The following is a 22,798-nucleotide window of genomic DNA, read 5'->3' on the forward strand; positions in this document are numbered from 1 at the left end:
GGGAACACAAGCAGAGGGAGCGGGAGAGGGAGAAAGCAGGCTTCCTGCAGAGCAAGGAGCCCGATGCGGGGCTCAGTCCCAGGACCCTGAGATCACGACCTGAGCCGAAGGCAGATACTTAACGACTGAGCCACCCAGGCGCCCCTAATCAAAATGCATTTTGATAAAATTAAAACAACTACGTTTAAAATTTAAAGCAACAGGACAATAAAATATTTTTTTTCAATATGACACCTTAAACTTTTTAAGCAAACAAAGATTTCATATTGATCCATCCACCTGATCTAATCATTCAACTTCTTCCCAGCCCCTTTTAAAAAATCTGTTTGAGGGTCTGGGCAGAGCAGTGCTAACCCTTCAAAAGTTTGTTGTCTTCTATCATTCCTTAAACCTTTTTTTTTTAAAGGAGTTTTAAAGAGAAAACATTCTGTATGATGAGAATTTTAATGTAAAATTAATGTAATTCAGAAAAACATGGACTCATGCTCAGATTTTATGAAAATATGTCAACAAATTCATCAGTGGCTTTAATTTCTTTCTAATTTTGATGATTTTACCCAAAGCAGTAACTGCATTGGTGATGATTGTGGTAAGTCACTTTGATGATTTTCATACTGGATTTTTATCCCTTTGAAAGATGTAAGTTGGAAAAAAGGAAGCCAACCTGACTGAAATCTACTTGAAACTGTGTGTCTATCTGGGTTTCTACTAAATACATTAGAAAGTGATGAGCAACAAAGTAATCCTTGTGCTTAAAGAACTACGGACCTCCAGAAAACCCTATTAACAACAGGCTGAAACAGGCAATGTAAAATATTTTAAATAGTCATTGGATTTCAGTGCGGTAAATATTTCACTGCAGGAAATATGGTTAAAAAGACATTTTGCCTAGTCTTTAAAATAATGGTATTGTTTGCTGTAGAATTATGCATGATTGGGTGAAAGGCTACTCCTTTTTGGCTAAAAATGGTCAAATAGCAAACATCGACCATTGCAAGAGCTCCTGGCCTCTGTTGATGACACCAAGTCCTCTGAACACTTCCATCTAAAAGCAGAGAAACATCAAATACCGTTCAAAGAGGATTTCACTCAAAATGAAAAATATTAAAATTATTAAAATTTAATACTAAAAAAATTCAACTTACGTGAGTCTTCTACAGAGCATGGACCTGATACAAATCGTCAGCTCTTCCTAACCGCCTCCCCTCCCTCCCTCCTTTCCTCTTTCTATAATGAGCATATCGTGGGCCCACCATGTGTCCAGCAATGTTCTAGGTGCCAAGGAACCATTTCAGTTTTGACATCAATTTGGACAGAAATCACAATGTCAGGACTTGGCTAAGATCAGTTTTGAAGTTTGACACCTACCTATGAAAATACAGCTCTGGTGTCAGGTGGGAGTGAGGATCATGGGCCAAGCCTGGAGCTTACTCTCCTTCCCAAGATATTTCTGGGCTGAGTTTGCACATGGGAACCCCAGCTCACCTTCTACCGTAGCCACCCACACGTTTCTCAGGCCTGCCTAACCCAGGGAGTGAACCATCATTCTGGTTGCCTGAACACGGGCTATTATTCACTGCAGCCCAGCAGGCAGCGTCCTTTGGAGGGATTCCCACAGGAGGTATCCCATTGCCTGCGCTTCCTGGGTCCAACTGTTACTCACACCTGCAGCCTCCCCGTGATCCATGGGAGGCCACAGGGAAGCCACCTGTGGGGCAGAGAAGTCTGAATTGACCGCACGAAGGACAGAACCTAGACTTACAGGTTGACTGGGTCTGCAGGGAGAAGCTTCAAAAGCTTCAGAGTGGAGACACTTTGCTTTTTCATTAATTTTTCTAGAAGCAAGAAAGGCAGCTACGTGGAAGATGATGACTCACATGCTTTGGCTCTACTGCTTCGTGTTTCTTTTGCCCACAGAGTCTTGCAGGATGTTATGCCAGGTAAGAAAAGGGAGGTGGGAGAAGGCTGGTGGGAAAGCAATGGAAGCGAAAGCCTATCTGTGAGGCAGCTCCTACTTATCTGTGCTCAAGTGGAGGGAGAAGGCAGTGGTCCCGCCAGAGGAAGTTACCTGCAACGACAGGTATCCAAAACCCACTTTGGCTAATAGCCTCAAACTATTTTCACTTTGATTTTTTCCTATGAGTTCCTGAGATGCAATGAGGCTCAAATGATTTGAGGTTGATAAACTCCTTTTTTTCTCATATCCTTTGATGGTGAAGATTGTCATTGCTCATAACCAGGGGAGTGCTATTTCCGTGGAGGCACATGAAAATGTGGGGGTGGTGAGGGGGTGTCACGGTGACTGGGAGATACTTAATGGCAGTTAGTGGGCAGGACCTAGGAATGGTCTGGCTCAATGAAGCATTGTCCCACCCCAAATGAGATCTCTTTGAGAATCCTGAGAGTGAACGCAGTGGATGGGCCGGAAGGAGGAATGAGCCCCTCAGATAGTCAATGGTTAATCAAGGTTTAACTGGGATGAAGTTTGTAGCAATGTACTGGTTGTAAATTTTGTTGGGGCAGTGAGCCCTATGACGCTCTCTAGAATATTTTCCCTCATACCGTAAGTCATTTTAATGTCCTTAACAGTTACTTACTTAAAATAAGGTGTGGAGGATCATTGAGATAGAGAGATGGAGAGAGAGACATAAAACTACTTTGATATTCTTGGGAATATCAAATTATTATTATTATTGGACTACAAGATCTGGAAGGAAGCTTTGAGATCAACTGGCGAAGCTCCATCTCTTACATGAGAAGGAAACAGGCCCATGTCGTGGAATGTGATTTTCTTGAGGTTACATACTGATCCAGCCACAGGACCACCAAGGCAGGACCCCTGTTTCTTTAGATTCTGCTTCTTGTTCTTTCCATTGTATTATGTGCCTTCTTAGCAGAAGCCTCCTTAGGAAAGAATGACTTTGGAAATTCTTTGTAGGAGTTTCCAAATGATACTTACTTTACATTTTAAGTAGTATGCCACTGGCTGGGAGTTTTCTCTATGACTCCCCTTCTCCCCAGCGCTGAGCTGGTGCCTTGCTTTTGGGACAGGCTAAAGACTCCTTCAGAAAGACTTCTTCCAGAAAGCATCCCAACCCCACAACTTGCTTCTCCTTCCCCTCTTCATTTCTCATTCATATTTTCCCACAAGACAGAACGTGGAGAGTAGACAGAGTCTGGGATGTTGGTTTTGTTTTCTTGGTTATTGGGGACCACCTTACAAACATTCCATACTTTTCTTCTCAATGTGCAAGTTGCTGGATGCTGAGCTTCTGGGTGCTACCTCTCTCCTGACCTCCCTTCTCACTCAGGCCACTTCTCAGGTTTAGCAGATTACAGGTTTCCAAAGGGTCTTTTTCATAGTATTCTGCTGAAGATTGCAGATGTCTGAAGCTGAAGGGGCTCATATTGGAGGCCAGCCTAGAAATGAAATGACCAGGAGGAGTTGGATGTGGATGTGCTTTGGCAAGTTAATTGGGAAGAGGCAAATCAGGTCCTTCACTTAAGAAGACAGGGTTTCCAGAATTCCTTGTAAATAGCACACCATGGTCTTCTGCCCACATATCTGATTAATATAATGTGACTTCATGAGGTTCTGTTTAATGGGCCAAGGGTTATCCAGAGTTGTTCACTTTGAAGTCCTTTATTGTGGTGTATTAGGGACCATGGCCCTCTCAAGATGGGTTTAGGGCATCACTTCCCCACACCCTACGTCCTTGCACATAGGCTGACTTGGTGGAAAGGACAGTGTCATAGGATTGAGAAGAGCTGTGTTCTAGACCCAGCTCTAAGAGGAACCCCCTGTGTGGCCTCAGGTAAGTCACCTCTTCTATCAAAGACTCATCTTCCTTACCTATAAAATAAAAAGGTCTTTCAAAATGCAAAAAATGCCATTTTATTATTCTTGTTGGGTCAAAAGCCTTTAAGTCTTCTAGGTATATAATAAGGCTTGGATCTCTAGACTGTGAAATGAGAAGTCATTTTACATCAGTGCTTCGAAGGACATTGTATTTCACGAATCCTCGGTGATACCTTCTTCCCCTTGAGTAGACCCTAAATGCTCAATTCAGATTTTCCATAAATTCTTATTGGTAGAGAAAATGGAAGATTCGGGCTTGTTTCTTGATAACATAGAGAGAAACAATATTTTGAAGGGGAAAGGGACATGAACTCCACATGTTACTCACATAGCTAAGTCACTGCGTTTCTAGGTCCTTCCCTAGTGGTGTAGATCTTGGAATGCAAGTTGGAGAATTGGACCACGGCTCTTCCTAGCCACTAGAGAGCAAACTTCTGGCACAAAAACAGGAAATTTCAGTCTCCTTTTCATTCTCTCTTCGCACACACACAAACACAGACATGTATGCACATGTCAGTATATACATACATGTTAATACGTACACATACACACATACATGTGAGACACAGAACTAGCTACTTAGGGAGATATAAAAGATACAACACACAACCCATGTTCTTAAGGAACATGCAATTTAACTGAAAAGATAATACGTGCATATAAAAATGGTTAGATTAAATAGCAGGTAAGTGACTATGTGCATATATACAAAGCATTGAATGAGGGTTATAGTGGTATATATAATAAATCTTACAGGAGCCAGAGAGAGAGAAGGATGTATCATTTAGAACTGGATCAGGAAAGACTTCTTGGAAGGGACAAACTTGAGCTTTGTATGTCATAGATATTCAGTAAGTCCCTATTCAGAGAGTAATAATGGGAGCTAAGTCTTAAATACTGCTTACAGGGCGCCTGGGTGGCTCAGTTGGTTAAGCGACTGCCTTCAGCTCAGGTCATGATCCCAGGGTCCTGGGATCGAGTCCCGCATCGGGCTCCCTGCTCTGCAGGGAGCCTGCTTCTCCCTCTCCCACTCCCCCTGCTTGTGTTCCCTCTCTCGCCGTGTCTCTCTCTGTCAAAATAAATAAATAAAATCTTAAAAAAAAAAAAAAATACTGCTTACAATATTCCAGGCCCCATTCTAAGTGTTTTCCATAGGATGATCTCATTTATTCTTCATTAAAGTGCTCTGAGGTATCACACAATTATAATACTATCATTCTTACCCTACTTTACGGATAATGGAACTGAGGCCCAGAGAGATGAACTTTTCCAAGGTCTCAAGTAGTGGTACTGGGATTTGAACCCAGGTGGTCTGTTCCCAGAGTATACCCCTTGACAACAATGTGTGACTGCCACTCAGTGAAGGTTCCAGTCTGATATGAATGAGTGGGATGAAGAGGGGATTTTACTCAGGAGAGTGGGAAGTGCTCATGATAGGGGGAAGCCTAGATTTGGAGGAGGTTTCCTTAAAGAACAGGAATACAAAATTACAAATACAAAATTAAGGGAAAAGTGAATGTCTACTTAAATTGAGGAAAGTAATTACAATAAATTTCAAATTTTACAACAAATTTAGAAATGCTAAAGAGTTTTACATTCAGCAATTACTCAGCATTATTCAGTAATAAACCCAGTAAGATCACAGTATTTTTATTAATAAACTGCCCACATCTTTTTCTCTACATTTTTGGCTGCATACTTGCATGTCAATAATTTTATAATATTTTTTTTTTCTGTAGAGAAGATAGAAAGATTATTCAGTTTTTCCTCCAGCATTGCTGATCAAATTTGTTTTTTATTATTGCTAGTTTAGAAAAATATCTTTCAGCTTCTCCTTTCATTATTAGTAATGCCATGTAAATATGTAAGTCTGTTGTCAACTTTGGGAAAGCATCTAACAAGTTTCTTTGAAATATGAGCTGCAAGGTGTCCAGAACACTTAGAATTTTCTCGTTCTGTGACTCATTGTAAATACTATATTTTTAAGAATTGTAAATACTCTAAAAATGAGTGCCACTTACATGTCGATGTCCCCATTGTAGTGTGGAAATGACTGCAAATTTCATAACTCTATCCTATTAAGTTCGAACTAGATGGATTCCCAATTCAACCTTTACTTGTCCAGATTCCATAAATACCTACAACCTCTCTGGTGCTATCCATCCAAAATGAGGGAGAGTGTGAAGGAAGGCAAAGTGGAGTGGCAAAAAGTAGTGGTCCGAACAGAAGATGGTTAAACTGTTTTGCTTTGAAAATTTAATAAAATATACGATCGTGTGAACACATTGCTGGACCCTCTGTCAGTGTTTTGAAGGGGCCCATACAAGCAAGGGATTCCAAAGCTTAGCCTCCTTTAGCTTCCACGTAATTCCACCTCTGCTCTTGGTGTGTTTCTTGGATAGAATGCTGGTCCTTCTTGCTGGAGAGGAAGGAGGGATTCTGCTGAGTTGCAGCAGGAGAGAAAACTGTCCAGACTGATGACAAAATGATGACATACTTCATGGTCTTGGCTGTTGGGGGCGGCCTGGCATCATTAGTCTGTGCCTAAAGTGGATCCTTGGGCTGGCATTGCAACAATTAGTTTTCATGTGGATTTTGATTTTCCCTTTCTAGGTTGCCAACAAAAGCAAGGAGAAGATCTCTGCCAGGCCACATGGTATGTTGGCAGTGGTTAGTAATCAAATGGAAGTTTTTGTTTATTTATTAGGACAGAGAGCCATGCTCAGCCCTCTGTTGATGGCATGACAGATGGGACTCCCTGATGGCTCGCATTTGGACTCTTTAGTTTTCTCATATTAAATTGTACCTTTGGCCCCTGCTCCCCTCTCCTCCCAGGACCCTCTGCGCCATCCTGGCCAGAGAGTTCTTTGCCATGAACTCTTTCAATTGAGCCAGGCCAGCCTGGAGCAGTGGCCAGAGCAGGGCTGTGAGAACTCATGGATGACATAACTCAACGAAGTTCTGGAGCTGAGAGCTTTCTCAAAGAACATGGGGTGCAGTGGCTTCCATACTGTGTTCTGGGGAGCTGGAGGACTGTGAGGGAGCTGTGGGGGTATGAGAGACCTCGTGGACTGAACGTGGGCTCTCCCTTGTCACTTCACCTGGGGAAGTTCCACTTCTATCTGTTTTATACGTTTGAGTTCTGGATAAGAGTTTGTTGGAGACAACAGGTGTTTGTCACTGAAATGGATGATGATCACTGATCTATTTCAACCTTCCTCCACTTTGTGAAGAAAATACATCTGATGTCCACGGGGTTTATGTGTCCTCATTATGCTGACACCCTGGTGATTGGCCCATGCAGTGCAGAGCCCTGAGCTCTCCATCTGATGCTGATACCTTTTATTTCCCCAGGTGTATGTGATGGTGTCTGTGTAGACAATTCCCACTGTAGCCAACCTTGCCCTCCTGACACTCAGGGGAATACGGGGTTTTTATGCAGGCAAAAGAAATGGTACAAGATCACTGAAACCTGCCGGACTCTTAATGCCTTCAACATCTTTGAGGTAATATCTTTTTTCTCATACACAGAGGGGAGCCCCAAATTAGCAATGCATACTGTGGTCAATAAGAGAGAGGGGGAGCACGAAGCAGGGCTGGTAGGTGAGTGCTTTTTAACGTGAATAAACACCTACTCATTTTCTCTCTCTGCACAAGAATGGAAGTCCTAAATCTGGGCATCTGAAAGTCTGTGCTCTGGGCTCCCACACACTTCATGACACAAAGGAACCTGATCCTCAGCTCAGAAGAGCTGTCGAGAATGATTGTGGCCTACTTCTCCATCTTTGCTCTTAGCTCTTTACTACAAAGCCTCGGTCCTCAATGTACCCTTCTCTGACCAGCAGCATGGGCCACCCTGAGAACTTTTATTTGTTTATTTTTTAAAAAAGATTATATTTATTTGTTTGACAGAGAGAGAGAGTGAGAGAACACAAGCAGGGGGAGCGGCAGGCAGAGGGAGAGGGAGAAGCAGGCTCCCCACTGAGCAGGGAGCCCAATGTGGGGCTGGATCCCAGGACCCTGGGATCATGACCCGAGCCGAAGGCAGGTGCTTAACGACTGAGCCACCCAGGCGCCCCTACCCTGAGAACTTTTAGATATGCAGGCCCCACCCCAGACCTGCTGAATCTGAAGCTGCAGGTTATCAAGATCCCCAGGTGATTTCTGTGCTCAGTAAAGCATGAGGAGCAAGGTGACCTAAAGGGAAGGACTTCATTATCAAACAAATGAACCTATTTCCATACATACTTAAGTAATGACACATTTTAAAAAAATCAAAATTTTGATAAATAAAATCAGGTGAAATATTATTTCTTCTCTTTTTATTTCTTTCACTCCTCTTCTCCTAGGGGCTTCACCTTTCTGAAGTTCAGCTCCTGATTCCTTCAGAGGAGTCAACGCTTTTGCATCTCTTTGGTCCTAGGGAACATTCCCCATTTGGTGGTTTTGGGGGGTGACCAGGGGGAGTGCCAGTGGATGCTGTACCTGAAGTCCCTGACGAGACTTCAAAAGACTGCCCACCCCAGGGTGTCCATCACCGGGCCCACCCCTAATTTGAGGAATCTGGGCAAAGATACACACAGAGACCCATGTACCATATGTTTTAATATCTAAATGCTTTAAATCAAGCTTCCAGACTGCTAAGTAAAATATGTTCTGCTGGTCTCCCATCGGATTCTATCCTGCACCTCCAGGGTGGTGGAAAGCCAAGGTCACATGCTCATAACCCTGCAACCAGTGTCCCTTGGTCACCTCTCAGGCCTAGTGGTAAGCATAATGGTGCCATGCTCCATCCTTGGTAGCAGAGACTTCGGGAAGAGGCCCATGCAGGCCCCGGAAGTGGGCTTGGGGTTGCTGAGCAGGGGATTCGAGTGTCTAGATGCCGGGACATGAGTTCTGAGTGGGCATACCCTCTAGGCCCACAGTCTCTTTGTCTTGTGAGGGGGCAGGCAAAAGGAGGCCAGAAAAGGGTCCTCTAAAGTAAGGGCTGGCAATTTTTTTTTCCTGTAAAGGGCCAAATGGTTAATATTTTAGTCCCTGTGGGTCATAGGGTCTCTCTTGTGAGTATTCAACTCTGCCACTGTGGCAAGAAAGCCGCCATAGACAATACTTCAATAATGAGCAGCCTGGGTCCCAATAAAACTTTATTTACCAGTATAGGCAGCCAGTCGGGGACCATGTTTGCCCCCCCTGCTCTGAAGTGTGGGACCCAGAGCCTGAATCTGTGGGATAGCCTGTTTATCACTATTTTCAGTCACTCTTTTGTGCTGGTGTCTATTGATTCATCCAAATCTGGTTCAGAATGTCTATGTTTAAAATATGCTCAGTAAAAATAAGCTTAAATGACACTAGACATTTATCAGATGCACAGGACATAGATACAGTGTATATACACAGAAGCGCTCTGAAGTGCTATGCTAGAGATAGCGTTTGTTCTCGGCAGGGGGAGGGTTTAGGTGCAGTCAGCTGGCAACCTGGACCTCTGGTTTTCTGTTCACCTACCTTGGTATGGGGCAAGTTATCCCATAGCAAATGCGACTATGAAAATGTAAAATTGAAAAACATTTTGCGTGTACAATTGCGTGATAAGGCTATCCTAAATTTTTTTAAAGGTACTTTCATATTCAAAGCAAAAGTAACCTAATACAAACTTTCTTTTTGCCCTTTCTTAGACAAATTCATATTCGGTTCAGCCATTCGGAGGAGATACAATAGAAAAAGAGTATGCCAGAAAGTCTGAGACCATCACAGACATGCTGATGCAAAAGTGTCCGGAGGATTTGTCCTGTGTACTCAGGAACATTCGGCAGTCTCCCCGGATCCCGGGAAACATCGCTGTCATCGTGCAGCTCCTACACAACATATCCACGGTGCTATTGACGGGTGTTGATGAGGCGAAGATGCAGGTGAGTGACCTTGATTTGGTAGAATGACATTTTGGTGCAAAGGAATGCAGGTTCGCTGGAGTATTCTGTGGGCTTTTTAGGGTCTTTCACATCGGTGTCTGTGATGCTTGGGTAGCAAATGCTCAATAAATGTTCACCACAGAATAAACAAGGGAAAATGGAAAAGGTGAACACAACCAATACGCATTTAGAGACAGAACTTACTGGGTGCTGGGTCCTACATGGGAATCTTTTCCAACGTACATTTCGGCTACTGAACACCTCTAAGAACCATTCTGGTTCTGCAGAGAGTCTTTTCCTACTCTCACCTGTGAGTCAGAACAGGCTGCTAAAACGGAAAATAGCCGCATGCAAAGAAAACAGCCACACATGTCTGCTGCAGAAGTGTGAGGTGGACCTGGATTCACTTCTTTTATTTTTGATCTTTGAGGCAGAGGAGAAAAAGGAGGTTCAGCCTCTGGTGTCAAATTTCGATTTGCTATGTTCCTGTCCAGGGTCCTGCATACAGTTGGGACTTAATAGATGTTCGTTGCATGATGGGTCCTCTGAGCAGGGTAGGCAAGTGGCTGGCTTCACCACGGTGTGAAGGGAAACTGATGATGTCAGTGAGCTTGGGGAAGGCTGCCCACTTGCCTGCCTCACAGGGAGACGCTTCATACATGACATGAGGGCAATTCCTTCCTCGCTCTATTCTCCGGCTCAAACTTCCGTGGCCTGCGAGTACCCTGGGGATCTCATTACGATGCTGATTCTGATTCACTAGCTCTGGGGTGGGCCCCGAGATTCCATACTTCTTCTTCTTCTTTTATTTTTTTTTTATAGATTTATTTATTTGAGAGAGAGAGAGAGCACGAGTGGGAGGGGCAGAGGGTGAGAGAGTCTTAAGCAGACTCCATGCCCAGCAAGGAGCCCCACACGGGGCCCGATCCCAGGACCCTGAGATCATGACTCAAGCCGAAACCAAGAGTCGGAAGCCCAACCGACTGTGCCACTAGGTGTCCCAAGATTTCATACTTCTAAGAAGTTCCCAGGGGATGCCTATGCGGCTGGCTGGCGGACCACACTTTATAGAAGTGAACCCTGACTGTCCTGGCAGATTCAGGTGGTGGCTCAGTACTAACGCTGCTCCTTCGTTGGCAGAGTTACAGCGTCATGGCCAACCACATTCTTAACAGCAAAAGCATCTCAAACTGGACCTTCATCCCCGAAAGAAACAGCAGCTGTGTCTTGCTACACTCGGTCAATTCCTTTGCAAGAAAGCTATTTATAAGTAAGTATCCCATTGACATATCAGACGTCTTCATTCATACTACGGGCACCACCATATCCCGAGACAACGCTGGCAAGAATTTCACTTTTTCAATGAGAATTAATGACACAGGCAGTGAGGTCACTGGGCAGGTGCTGATCGGTAGAGATGAACTTCAGAACGTGCCCGCTCCTTCCCAGGCCATCAGCATTGCATTTCCGACTCTTGGGGCCATCCTAGAAGCCAGTCTTTTGGAGAATGTCACCGTCAATGGGCTCGTCTTGTCTGTCATTTTGCCCAAGGAACTTAAAAGAATCTCGCTGATTTTTGAAAAGATCAGCAAGTCGGAGGAGAGGAGGACACAGTGTGTTGGCTGGCACTCCCTGGAGAGCAGATGGGACCAGCAGGCCTGTCAAATAATTCAAGAAAACTCCCAGCAAGCTGTTTGCAAATGTAGGCCAAGCAAGTTGTTTACCTCCTTCTCCATTCTTATGTCACCCCACATGTTGGAGAGCCCGATCCTGATTCATATCATGTACATAGGCCTGGGCATCTCGATTTGCAGCTTGATCCTTTGCTTGATCATCGAGGCCTTGGTCTGGGGCCAAGTGACGAAGACAGAGAGCTCGTACTTACGCCACGTGTGCATTGTTAACATCGCGGCCACCTTGCTGATGGCTGACGTGTGGTTCATTGTGGCTTCCTCTCTTAGTGGTCCCGTGACACGCCACAACGGGTGTGTGGCGGCAACATTTTTTGTTCATTTCTTTTACCTTTCTGTGTTTTTCTGGATGCTTGCCAAGGCACTCCTCATCCTCTATGGAATCCTGATTGTTTTCCATACACTGCCCAAATCAGTCCTGGTGGCTGCTCTCTTTTCAGTCGGCTACGGGTGCCCTTTGCTCATTGCTGCTGTTACGGTTGCTGCCACTGAGCCCAGCAAAGGCTACCTACGACCTGAGGCCTGCTGGCTCAACTGGGACATGACCAAGGCCCTCCTGGCCTTCGTGGTCCCAGCCCTGGCCATCGTGGTCGTAAACCTGATCACAGTCACACTGGTGATTGTCAAGACCCAGCACGCTGCCATTGGAAGTTCCATGTTCCAAGAGGTGAGAGCCATTGTGAGAATCAGTAAGAACATCGCCATCCTGACACCGCTGCTGGGGCTGACCTGGGGATTCGGGATAGCCACCGTCATCGATGACAGCATCCTGGCCTTCCACATTATCTTCTCCTTGCTCAATGCGTTCCAGGTAAGTCTAGGTGCTGCCGACCCAGTACTAAGTGGGAGAATTCAGGAAGAAGCTTTGTCATCCGGAGCTTCTGCAGTGTATTTCTTTATAAAAGACAACAGGTTCGGGGTAACGTATTGAGTTAGGAAATAAGCTACTTTTCCCCAGAAAGGCCTGGGTTCAGATCTTGACTCTCTCACCTACTAATGCGTAATGATCTCTTAAGATACCTGCTTAACTTTTCTGAGCCACGTTTTTCTCACTTATAAAATGGCTATAATACTGCCCACCTTATAACGGTGTTAGGAAAATGAAATAAAACACCGAATAGGAAAGCACCAAGTACCAAGATGACCTAAAGATCATAAATAGCACAACGGCAAGGCTGAGCTCCTACTGTTTAGAAATTAAACATCACCACTTCCCCCAAATCCAGGTACCTGACTGGAGGTATTAAAATGTGCATCTTTATTATATTTCTTTCCATTTAGAATTTTTAATTCCCATTGGAAGCCATCTTATTTTAATGAGGCAAGTCATACAGAGTGATATTAAAGAGAGTTTCTTTTCTCTCACCTCTATGAATTAAGCAATGTTCACAGTTTCATGTGTCTCCTTGCCAAATTTTTATGCTTATATAAAAATATATTTTGACATAATATAGGGGTTAAAAATATACATTATTATGCACCTTACTTTTTCACTTAAAAATACATAGTAGCCTCTTATGAGGTTACTATGTATAAATATGTCTCTTTAATGACTGTATAGTATTTCATATTCAATAATTCCTTACTGAAATTTCTTTTTTTTCATTGTTTTCTGTCATTGTGTACCAATGAGCCAAAGTTTATTCTACTGAATATTAAATATGTAGATAGGAACTAATTGATAAGAAAGCTTTGATTTTTCTAATGACCTTTAAAATAATCCTTTTTTCTGAATGTAGGCTTATTTGAAAATAAATGTTTTACCTGATGGATAATAGAGATTTGAAGTCAAATATTTTCTCCTTTTTCGCTTTCAAAAATGATTTCGTTTTACAATAAGCATTTTGGCGCCTTGGCGAACAAGGTTAATAATAATAGGGGTGCCTCATCTTTTGAATCTCTGTTTTTATGCATTTCTATAGGAAAAAGATGAAGTGTATCCAACATTTTTTGTATAGCTTTTACCCATGTTTATGCAGCTAGTCACGGATAGGGCTGGGATAACCACCTAGTGTTCTCAGATTTCTGTTCAGCGTATGCCATGGCTGTCAGGAGCCCTTAAGGAGTTCATGTATCTACTCCTCTGCATTTCCCTTTCCTCGTCTCCCCAGGGGCCACCTTGCCTGTGAGTTTTGTTCTGGACTAGGCCGTGTGCATTTGCATTTTGGTACCATGAGCTCCTTCACCTGTGGTGACAGGATCGATCTGTAATTTCAATTCAGTTTCTGCCTTGACTCCTGCCAAGGAGGGTGGAGCTCATCTAAATGCTGGTACTGATGGAGGTGAGAAGCTGAGAGCGGGGTGTGGGTGAAGGGTAGACACTGGGGCAGGCCATAGGCACTGGTGTGCTGGGGCTGGTGTTTACTGGCTCAAGAGAAATGACTTCTATTTTCAGGAGTTTTGCCAACTGACCTCATTAAAAATTAAATATGTAAACTTGTAATTAAATAAAACAAAGGTTTTGTGTAAGGTCCTACATCCTCAAAAGGCATTACTTTCTAATTATTTGTCAACACTTTCCTATGCTCCTGAGGTCATTTGCATCTCTTGTATCTGTACGGTGGAAACACTGTATGATGATGTGTCCGTCGCTTCCTAACTCCACGTTTGGTGATGTCGCATTGCTAGATTGATTGATTGATTGATTGATTGATTGATTTTAAAGATTTTATTTATTTATTTGACAGAGAGAGACACAGCGAGAGAAGGAACACAAGCAGGGGGAGTGGGAGAGGGAGAAGCAGGCTTCCCGCCGAGCAGGGAGCCCGATGTGGGACTCGATCCCGGGACTTCAGGATCATGACCTGAGCCGAAGGCAGACGCTTAACGACTGAGCCACCCAGGCGCCCGCATTGCTAGATTTAAACCAGCCAGTGTGGGAGTATTGAACCATGGAGACTGGCAAGTGCTACAAATTAGGAGAGCTGGTTATTGCTATTTACCAGCATGTCAGTGGGCCAGGGCATCCTCGGGATGCCCAGTGTGGGAGGAGAGAAAGGAGAGCCATCAATCTGCTGAGGTGGGGGACACAATCAAGCAAGAGGAAGGAAGCAGGACAAGCCGAATCCTAGGATGAACCGAGATGAGGGGCGCTGATGGAGCAGACAGAGAAAAGAGACCCCTGAACACGTGGCGAGGTCCAGAAGATGTAGGAGACTCTTCTGGAGGTTTCCCGGTCCTAGCTCTGTTACGCTGGTTTTAAAGCTCAAACAGCCCCCTCCCCACCCCCTTTGCTAGGGAACTATTAGTATGTAGTCAGTTGCTGACTTGACTGCTTACTTTGTAATCCACAACTCCTGGTTGGTATCCTCTCTTGTATTTACTGAGAGTAACTGTGGGCCGGGTAAGGTTTTGGGGACCCCCTCATAGCTGTTTTGGTGGGAGAAAAGTAAATGTCTCAGTCCATTTGGGCTGCTATAACAAAAACACCAAGGATTGGGTGGCTTTCAAATAAACAGAAATTTATTTCTCACAGTTCTGGAGGCTGGCAAGTCCAAGGTCAAGGCACACACAAATGCGGTGTTTGGAGAGAGCCCGCTTCCTGCCTCATAGACGTATAACCATCCTCTTGCTATAACATCACATAGCAGCACGGGCAAGAGAAGTTTCTGGAGTCTCTTTTAGAAAAGCACTAATCCCTTTCATGAGAGCGCCACTCTCATGATCTAATTACCTCCCAAAGGCATGCCTCCAAATACCTTCACATTGGGTGCTAGGATTTAACAGATGAATTTTGGCGGGGGGATACGAACATTCCTTCCATAACAGTAAAGCATATATTTTAAAATTTTGGAGAATACCTTGAGATTTATCTGCTCAAATTGTGCTTTATTTACTAAAAGAAATATAAAGAAGCTGCTACCAGTGAATTTTTATCAATCAGATACTAAACCCTTGATTAATAATTTATCCACATTTTCTGAATGATGTTTTGTGTAACTTTTCCCAGGGTGGGACCAATGAAAAGTGGAATATTTCCCTGTTACGTATTTATGACTGTACGAATGCAGGTTGCATAATAAAGCCATTAAACACACACACAGATGTGGACACAGACACACACACAAATAAATACACAGAGACACCACATTTGCTGACAGTTTTGTGTCAAGCATTATACTAAATTTTGCAGACATGAATATACTTAGTTTAGCCTCGAGAAATTGAAAATCTTATAAGGACAGAAATTCCTCTTCGTCCTTTAGCCAGAGGAATGTATTTTTTGGAGGAGGAAACAGGCTAAAATTATGGTTCCTAGATATTTAAAAATTTTAATTCTTAGGCAAAATTCATGGAGATTCTGATTTAAAAATGTATTCCTAGTACTGAAACCAGGCCTGGATGTATTTGTCCCAAACATCTTTATACGAATGACACTTTGTAACCTAATGGACCATGCCATCTATGACATTTTCTTGGTAGACAGAGTGACAGATTTCAATAGTTATCTCGTAGGCTAAGAGTGTCACACGGAAAAGCAATCCCATAGAAGCTCTCCAAGCTTTGGAGTGCTTGCTGGACTGGCTGAATGGATAGGTATATTTAGTATGTTTTGGGGGGAATGGATGAGTTTTATGGCCGGCACCAGTCTCTGCAAAATCCTCCACCTCTCAGGTAAGCTTTTTTACAAATAGAGGTAGCCGTGGGTTTGGTATTGTTCCTGCTGAGGACCACCGGGGTGCAACGTCTTTATGGTGCCATTTACATTAAACCCAGGTGTCTTAATAGACCTCTGCCTGGGTAAGGGTTAACATTCGATTATGAAATCGAAGCAGCTTAACAAGGTGATGTCTTGTTAGCCAAAGGTCTTTATCTCATTTCTCCTCTCAGGTGAGCCAGGACCTGAGTAACCACACCTTCAGGAGAAACTGTCTAATGCATGTTGCAATCTATCACATTTTGAAAGTTGAATCTCTGAGTCTCTTTCTCCTTGTCTGAAAATGGGACAAATACGTTTCCTTCCTTCTTCCAGGGTGGTTTGGGGCCAATTCAAAGGGACTGTACCTAGAGAGGAACAGCTTCCTTTGGACTTGAATGGGGTCTGTGTTTGGATGGATGGTAAGGGATCTGAGAGCTAAGTAAGTCCCTCCACGTCCTCATATTTGCAGCATCTGTTTCTGAGCACACGTTATGTGCTTAGCAGCTCAGTCTGTTTTGGGTCTTAGTCTTCTGAGGGTCCATGCACTTGATTTTTCTTTGCAAGTTTTATAACAATCTTTGGCTATGGATGGGGAAGGAGGTTGAGAGTGTTAACAGAAGCTGAGCATAGCCACTTCTGCTTTTTTTTCCTGTGGAAGTTTCTTTCCTTATAGTTTGTCCAAGGATTCCAAGGTTGCTGTCCATGGCTGAACATCTCCTCTAGCTCTTGCTCAGACTATTATATTCTGGTGAGATATACATTGTGGTGAGCTCCTGATAAATGCAAAACACTTTTATTTTGCCCAATTTAAGAAGAAAATCCCATCATCTGGTATGGATCATGGACCTTGGTCTGTTTGATTTACTGAGGTATCCCAAGTGTCTGGCACATGGAAGATGCTCAGTCAAAATTCGTCAAATGGATGAATCTAGGTGTTGTGACCTTAAGAGAGTCAAAGATTTAATAAATTGTTTTTAGTTTAGGTGGTTTTGTTTTGTTTTGTTTTTTTACCAGAATAGGAACTGATGAGTACTGGTATTTAAAATGGCTCTTCTTCCCTCTTCTGTCTTTCTCAGGGCTTCTTCATCTTGGTGTTTGGAACAATCCTGGATCCCAAGGTATTGTAAATTCTTCTTCTTCTTCTTCTTTTCATTATCAGTACTTGGCCCTTAAATCCTCACTTGTAAAGACCACTTATTGAGCATCTTTGACCTCAATCATTTGCACACGGCATCACTCTTCTTTATGATGCAAGTAAAATCGACCCTCTGGCGAACTCCTATGGAGCTAAGCATTTTATGTACGTCAGCTCTAACCCTTAAAACGATCTTGGGTATTCTTATTTTCAGTTTTATGGATGTGGACACCGAGACTCAGAGTGATTAAACTTGCCCATGAGCTCTACAGAAACCCACTCTAACAAGTTGAAGCCGAAAGAGAATTTATTAAGTCTCATATCATCTTTGGGAAGGTCTCTCTGGCTTGGAGGCTCGGAGGCTACATGCCAGGGACAATTCCCAATCTAGAGCACAGAACTAGACCCCGGTGCTCCTCCCACTTCCCTGGGCACAGATAGCACAGCTCACCAGGCCCATGTCAGGCAGCAGATGCTGAGCTAGAATTGCTGTTCCTATTGTCTTGGAGGTCGCCGCCCCCTAGCCTGTTGGGGTCCACTGGCACCTGCTTGTTTGCACTGTCATGTCTGATTGGCTGAGTCCAGGTCAGATGGCTGCACCTCCGCAGCAGGGGAGGTTGGGACAGTGAGTTCCACCTTAAAGAGCAGGCGACTCAGGGAAGGGAATTTTCCAATTGCAGATTGAGTGTGTATAGGTGGTGAAACGAAACATGCATGAAATATCAAAAAACGAAACATGCGTGAAATATCAAAAAACGAAACATGCGTGAAATACCAAAAAACGAAACATGCGTGAAATACCAAAAAACGAAACATGCGTGAAATACCAAAAAATGAAACATGCGTGAAATATCAAAAAACGAAACATGCGTGAAATATCAAAAAACGAAACATGCATGAAGTATCAAATGTTTCCTCAGGCTTCTGAGATCACCCTCTTTCCTTTGTACTGTGCTGCCTCCTAGAGTGAGCAAAGTAAACAACTCTCTCGAATGTAGATGCAAACACCTTCACTGCAGGGTTGATTTTTAATTAATTAATTAATTAACTCTATTATTAAGTTAATAGCTGAGGTTTATGAAAGAGGTATTTCACACTGGTCCTTTATCTTGTTATTAGAATAACATATCGACCTAATAAAAATTATTTAGAGGTGGTAGAGTATTAGTGTTTCAGTCTTTCTATTTCTGTGTACTAATTCTGCGCCACTGGGGGAGTTCCTTAATTCTCAGGAACTCAGATCCTCCAAATGGAAAGCAGAGATAATGATGATTTTCCTGCCTCTTCTGCTAGATCCTGGTAAAGAACAAATGTGATTTTGCAAGTGACAAACACAGAGAGCATTTAAGGTAGTTCACAGTTGTATACCATATGATTATTTTTTTATTAATCATAATACCACAACTAGTATTTATTGTCAAAGCATCAGCAGCAGCATTATTACTTATTAATTTACCAGGTGTCATGAGATGTGCAAAGAACTCTAAGACATAGAACTTTCTATCAAGATCAAAACCTCTTACATTTAACATTATAGTGTAAAAGGTCAAGATTCAAAGATGTCACAGGACCATACATGATTAATTGACATAAAGTTGTTTATGCCAGTAATCCTCACATTTTTTTTTAGGATCAGTAAAAGGCAGTGAACATATGTCCCCAGATGGGTTTATTATCAATTTACAAAGTATGTATTTTGCACGTTATGAAACATAAAATTTAAAAAGGATGAGAAAGAAAGAGATGTAAATAGAAGGCCCAGGTTGTCTCCCCATATCCCCATGGACCCTTGAGTGCACAGCCCCCAAGTCCCAGGGAGTGCTTCTCCCCCTTTGGATCCCGTGTGTGACAAAGAATACTGCATTTTCTGGGAAGCGTGAAGTCACTCTGAGCTGGAGGAGTTTGGTACCTCTTAACTGTGAAGGCCTTGGAAGGTGAATGACATTTTATGAAGTAGAAGGGAAGATGGAATAGAAATAAGACAGCGCCTGCATTCAGCACGAGAGATGTAGGGAAAATGACAGGTTGGTCTGGAGTCTGGGCACATGAAGTCAAGTCTCAGTTCTTCTCAGGAGTCAGCTGACTTTGGATGTCACTTCATCTCCTGCTCTTACTGTCCTCAGTTGTAAAATGGAAATAATAGTATCTATTTTACAGGATTATTTCTTGAATAAAATGAGATGATAGGCATGAAAAGTGCTTTAAAGAGTTTTTAAAAAAATGTATGAATATAAAACAAAATATAATTTAAGAAACAAAATGTATTTGATATATTAATAAATTACTTAATATATAAGCATGCCTTATTAACATTATATTAATTTATATTATTACATATCATGTTAGTATTAACATACAATATATCATATATTATTTATATTATTTAGTACATAAGCATGCTTTATTAGTATATTAGATCAATTTATATTATTATTGATTACATTAACATACAATATATAATTATATATGTGATATATTATTTAATATGTATTAAATATATTTACATTTCATATTTATATTTATGTGAAATCTATTTAATATATATTTAAAAAAACAAAATATAATTGTTATTTATTACTCTTATTTTCTTCATTCCATGGACTTTTGCTGTGTTGCATAGGATTTTTTTTTTTTTTTAAACTATGGATTGGCCTCTAGAAAGGGTTGGTTTTTTTTTTTAAAGATTTTTTTTTTTTTAAAGATTTTATTTATTTATATGAGAGAGAGAGAGCATGAGCAGGGGCAGACGGGCAGAAGGGCAGAGAGGCAGAGGGAGAGAGAGAGAAGCAGGCTCCCCACTGAGCAGGGAGCCTGACGCGGGGCTCCATCCCAGGACCCCGGGATCATGACCTGAGCCAAAGGCAGACGCTTAACCGACTGAGCCACCCAGGCGCCCCTAGAAAGGGGGGCTCAAATAACAGGCAAGCTATGGGAAATGTCTAACTATTCAAGTGCTCCAAAAACCCACTCCCAAAGTGAAATCAAAGATTCCTCCAACTTGGGGCAAACTGTATTTCGTAGCCACGGGTTCTACCCTCTGAGTCGGAGTCTCCTGTGCCAGACTCATGTCCTTATGTCTCTCCCTCTCCCCACCTTCTCCTGAAGCACTCCTCCCAGTTGCTCACCCCACACATCCCACTGCCAGGGCCTGGCTGGTCACACACTCTCTCAGCAGAGTGTTCGCCCGGCCTGAGCACCTGTGTTGACTTCTCATAATCTTTTAACTCCTTTTGTTCTCTCTCCAGATAAGAGAAGCTTTGAAGAGTCGAGTAACTTCTGCAAAATGGGTCTCCAGAATACCTGAGGTAAAGCCTTCATACTCGTTATTGCATGTGGAGGGTTCCTAAAACTGTCACCCCAACACTCTGTGGTATGGGTGTTTCCAAAGTGCCCCGTGAGCACCTCTTTGAGCTGCTCCGATTCTTTCTGGAGTAGTGGCACCACAGCCAAAGAGAAGAAAGCAGACTTAGATGCATTTAGAAGAGAGTGGCCAGGCAGGGGATGGGGGTGGGGGCTTGCTGCGGGGGGCAGACCTCAACCTAGGCAGCAGGGGAGCAAGCCCCTGCCCAAGCACAGAAATGAGAGCAGAGAAAATCTGATCTTCCTGTGACAGCCTGCTCCTTCTCTCTGACTCCAGTTGGCTGAGCCACATACAAAGTGAGGAAGTCCAGGGAAACAAATTCTGCAGCTACACAAAGAACTTCCCAGTAGCTTGATTTTCAAGAGGGGCTGGTTGCCACGGTTACTGGAGATGTAAAGGAAGGCTGGGGCCGGCTCAGCGGTGCGGTAGAGAAGGCTCTCCAGTCTAGTTGCATACACGCCCTTTCCTTGACCTTCACTCGCACCGTGCAGAAACCAGGTATTGTTATGCCAAGCTCCGACCCCTCAGCTGTTCTGAGTGAGGGAAACACGGGAAAATGTTTGGATGGCAGCAGAAGGGGCATCAGGGTTGGCCCAGGGGACATTCCCAATCACAAGAGAAGAGGCAATGTGGAGTTTTGCACGCCAACATTGGATGGGATCCATACCCACAGTAGGGCCACACCTTGTGGCCCTGAGTAGCAGCACTGCCCCACCCGGTATCCCTTGCCCTTCTAGTCTCTCTTTTGATTTCCTTCATCCCCCTTTTACCTTCCCTCCTTGCTCTTCCCTTTATTTTCCTAGGTCCTTTGGTGTTACTCCTACCCAAACTTGGTCCTTGGTGTCCAAACCTGGGGGATGGTTGACCCCTCCATATCCTTTCCAGCTGAAATTTTAAAAAGCTACGTTTTACTGAGAATAAACATCAATAGTGATTTAAAGCAGTGGATCTCAACCTTAGCCAAAGATTGCAGTCAGGTAGGCAGCTTTCAATCGTGTTGCCTGAGTCCCACCCCTGGAGAGTCTTACTGGATTGGTGTGCGGTGCGTCTGGGAATTTTACAAGCTCCTAGTCGAGGCTGGGACCCTCTCATCCACGCCTTCCTGAAGTGCCTAGCATTGTACATGTTTGCTCTAACCAGACTGCCTGGCAAAAGTACACCGCCCCCTCTCCAACCTGTGCCTCACTGGTCTGCCTGGTGCTCTCCCAGAGGCCGGGCGCTTGCAATCCCTTCCAATTTGGCATGGCTCCTTTCTGATGGGATTTCAGTACGATCCATCCAGCCATACGGGGCTACTCCGCCCTTCAGTGCTATCCAGAAATAGTCATTTGGCCCATTTCTCTTGGTGCTTTTACATAAAAGATAAGTCAAGATTATACCCAGAACTTTATTATCAGTTTGTTTGTTGTTGGAGTCCGTGGTTTTCAATGCGGGCTGCACCTTAGAAACACCTAGAGAACTTTTAAAAAATACCACATACACCCAAGAAAATTTAAACCAGAAACTCTTGGGGTTAGGGCCTGTCACTTTTTTAAAAAATTTTCATTTATTTATTTTTAAAACTCCCCAGTGAGTCTGATGAGCTGCCAGGGCTATGAACCACGGGTCTAGGAACTGGGTAAATTTATGCTAACTTCTTGCAGTCCTTCCTCTGCCCACTAGCTTTAGGCTCTTGCAAGTCAGTTCCCCCTCAGAGGAAGTAGGCTTATCATCTGTCTTCTCTCCTGCCTTGTAGACCTGGGCTCCCTGTGTAGCAACCTCCCACAGGCCAGACTGAACTCTGTCCCCTCACAGTACCTGCCTGTGGGGTGTCAGTCCTGGCTCCCCATACCCAGGATACGAAATGTGCTTGTCTGAGTTCTTTTTACATCCAGTGTGGTGCGTTAATCTATGCTCATGTGGGGATCATCCCACCGGCAAGTTAACGCATTACCTGTCTTAAGCAACATTTCCCAAAAACACGAGGCTGTTTTAGACTCGGGTGCATTATAAAAGGATGACTGTAACATGGAAGGTTCCAGCAGGCCAGCTGAGGAGAGCTGTTTGAGGGCTAGGAGGCATTCTAGTGTTGCTTGGTCTCTCCACGCCACTCACCTGCCTCCTCCCACCTCCCTCCCACACTAGAGACCCCTCAGGCAAGAGAGCCAGGCCAGGCTCGGGTGGAGGAGTCCTCACACCAGCCTGTTCCCATGTTGTCAGCAGTGCTA

At 43.6% G+C, this 22,798-nt stretch overlaps 1 protein-coding gene across 1 annotated transcript; it reads left to right on the forward strand.

Annotated features, from left to right (window-relative positions):
- The first annotated feature begins 1,469 nt into the window (after window positions 1–1,469).
- Window positions 1,470–21,292, forward strand: LOC102728980 (adhesion G-protein coupled receptor F2). Its single transcript, XM_081827504.1, has 8 exons — window positions 1,470–1,940; window positions 6,473–6,515; window positions 7,214–7,365; window positions 9,532–9,765; window positions 10,906–12,267; window positions 17,172–17,213; window positions 20,476–20,535; window positions 21,083–21,292. Exons 1-8 carry the CDS (start codon window positions 1,866–1,868, stop codon window positions 21,290–21,292), a joined length of 2,178 nt encoding a protein of 725 aa, XP_081683630.1. The 5' UTR covers window positions 1,470–1,865.
- Window positions 21,293–22,798: the final 1,506 nt, after the last annotated feature.

This window comes from Leptonychotes weddellii, chromosome 8, assembly GCF_054177405.1.
Source record: "Leptonychotes weddellii isolate Sample4059 chromosome 8, ASM5417740v2, whole genome shotgun sequence".
Lineage (NCBI taxonomy): Eukaryota > Metazoa > Chordata > Mammalia > Carnivora > Phocidae > Leptonychotes > Leptonychotes weddellii.

Bases quoted from the DNA above. Each gene is read 5' to 3' on its own strand.
- LOC102728980 (XM_081827504.1), top strand. From the start codon at position 1,866: ATGATGACTCACATGCTTTGGCTCTACTGCTTCGTGTTTCTTTTGCCC. The intron at 9,766-10,905 runs GTGAGTGACCTT...CTTCGTTGGCAG, and splicing joins TTGATGAGGCGAAGATGCAG to AGTTACAGCGTCATGGCCAA. The intron at 17,214-20,475 runs GTATTGTAAATT...TTCTCTCTCCAG, and splicing joins GAACAATCCTGGATCCCAAG to ATAAGAGAAGCTTTGAAGAG.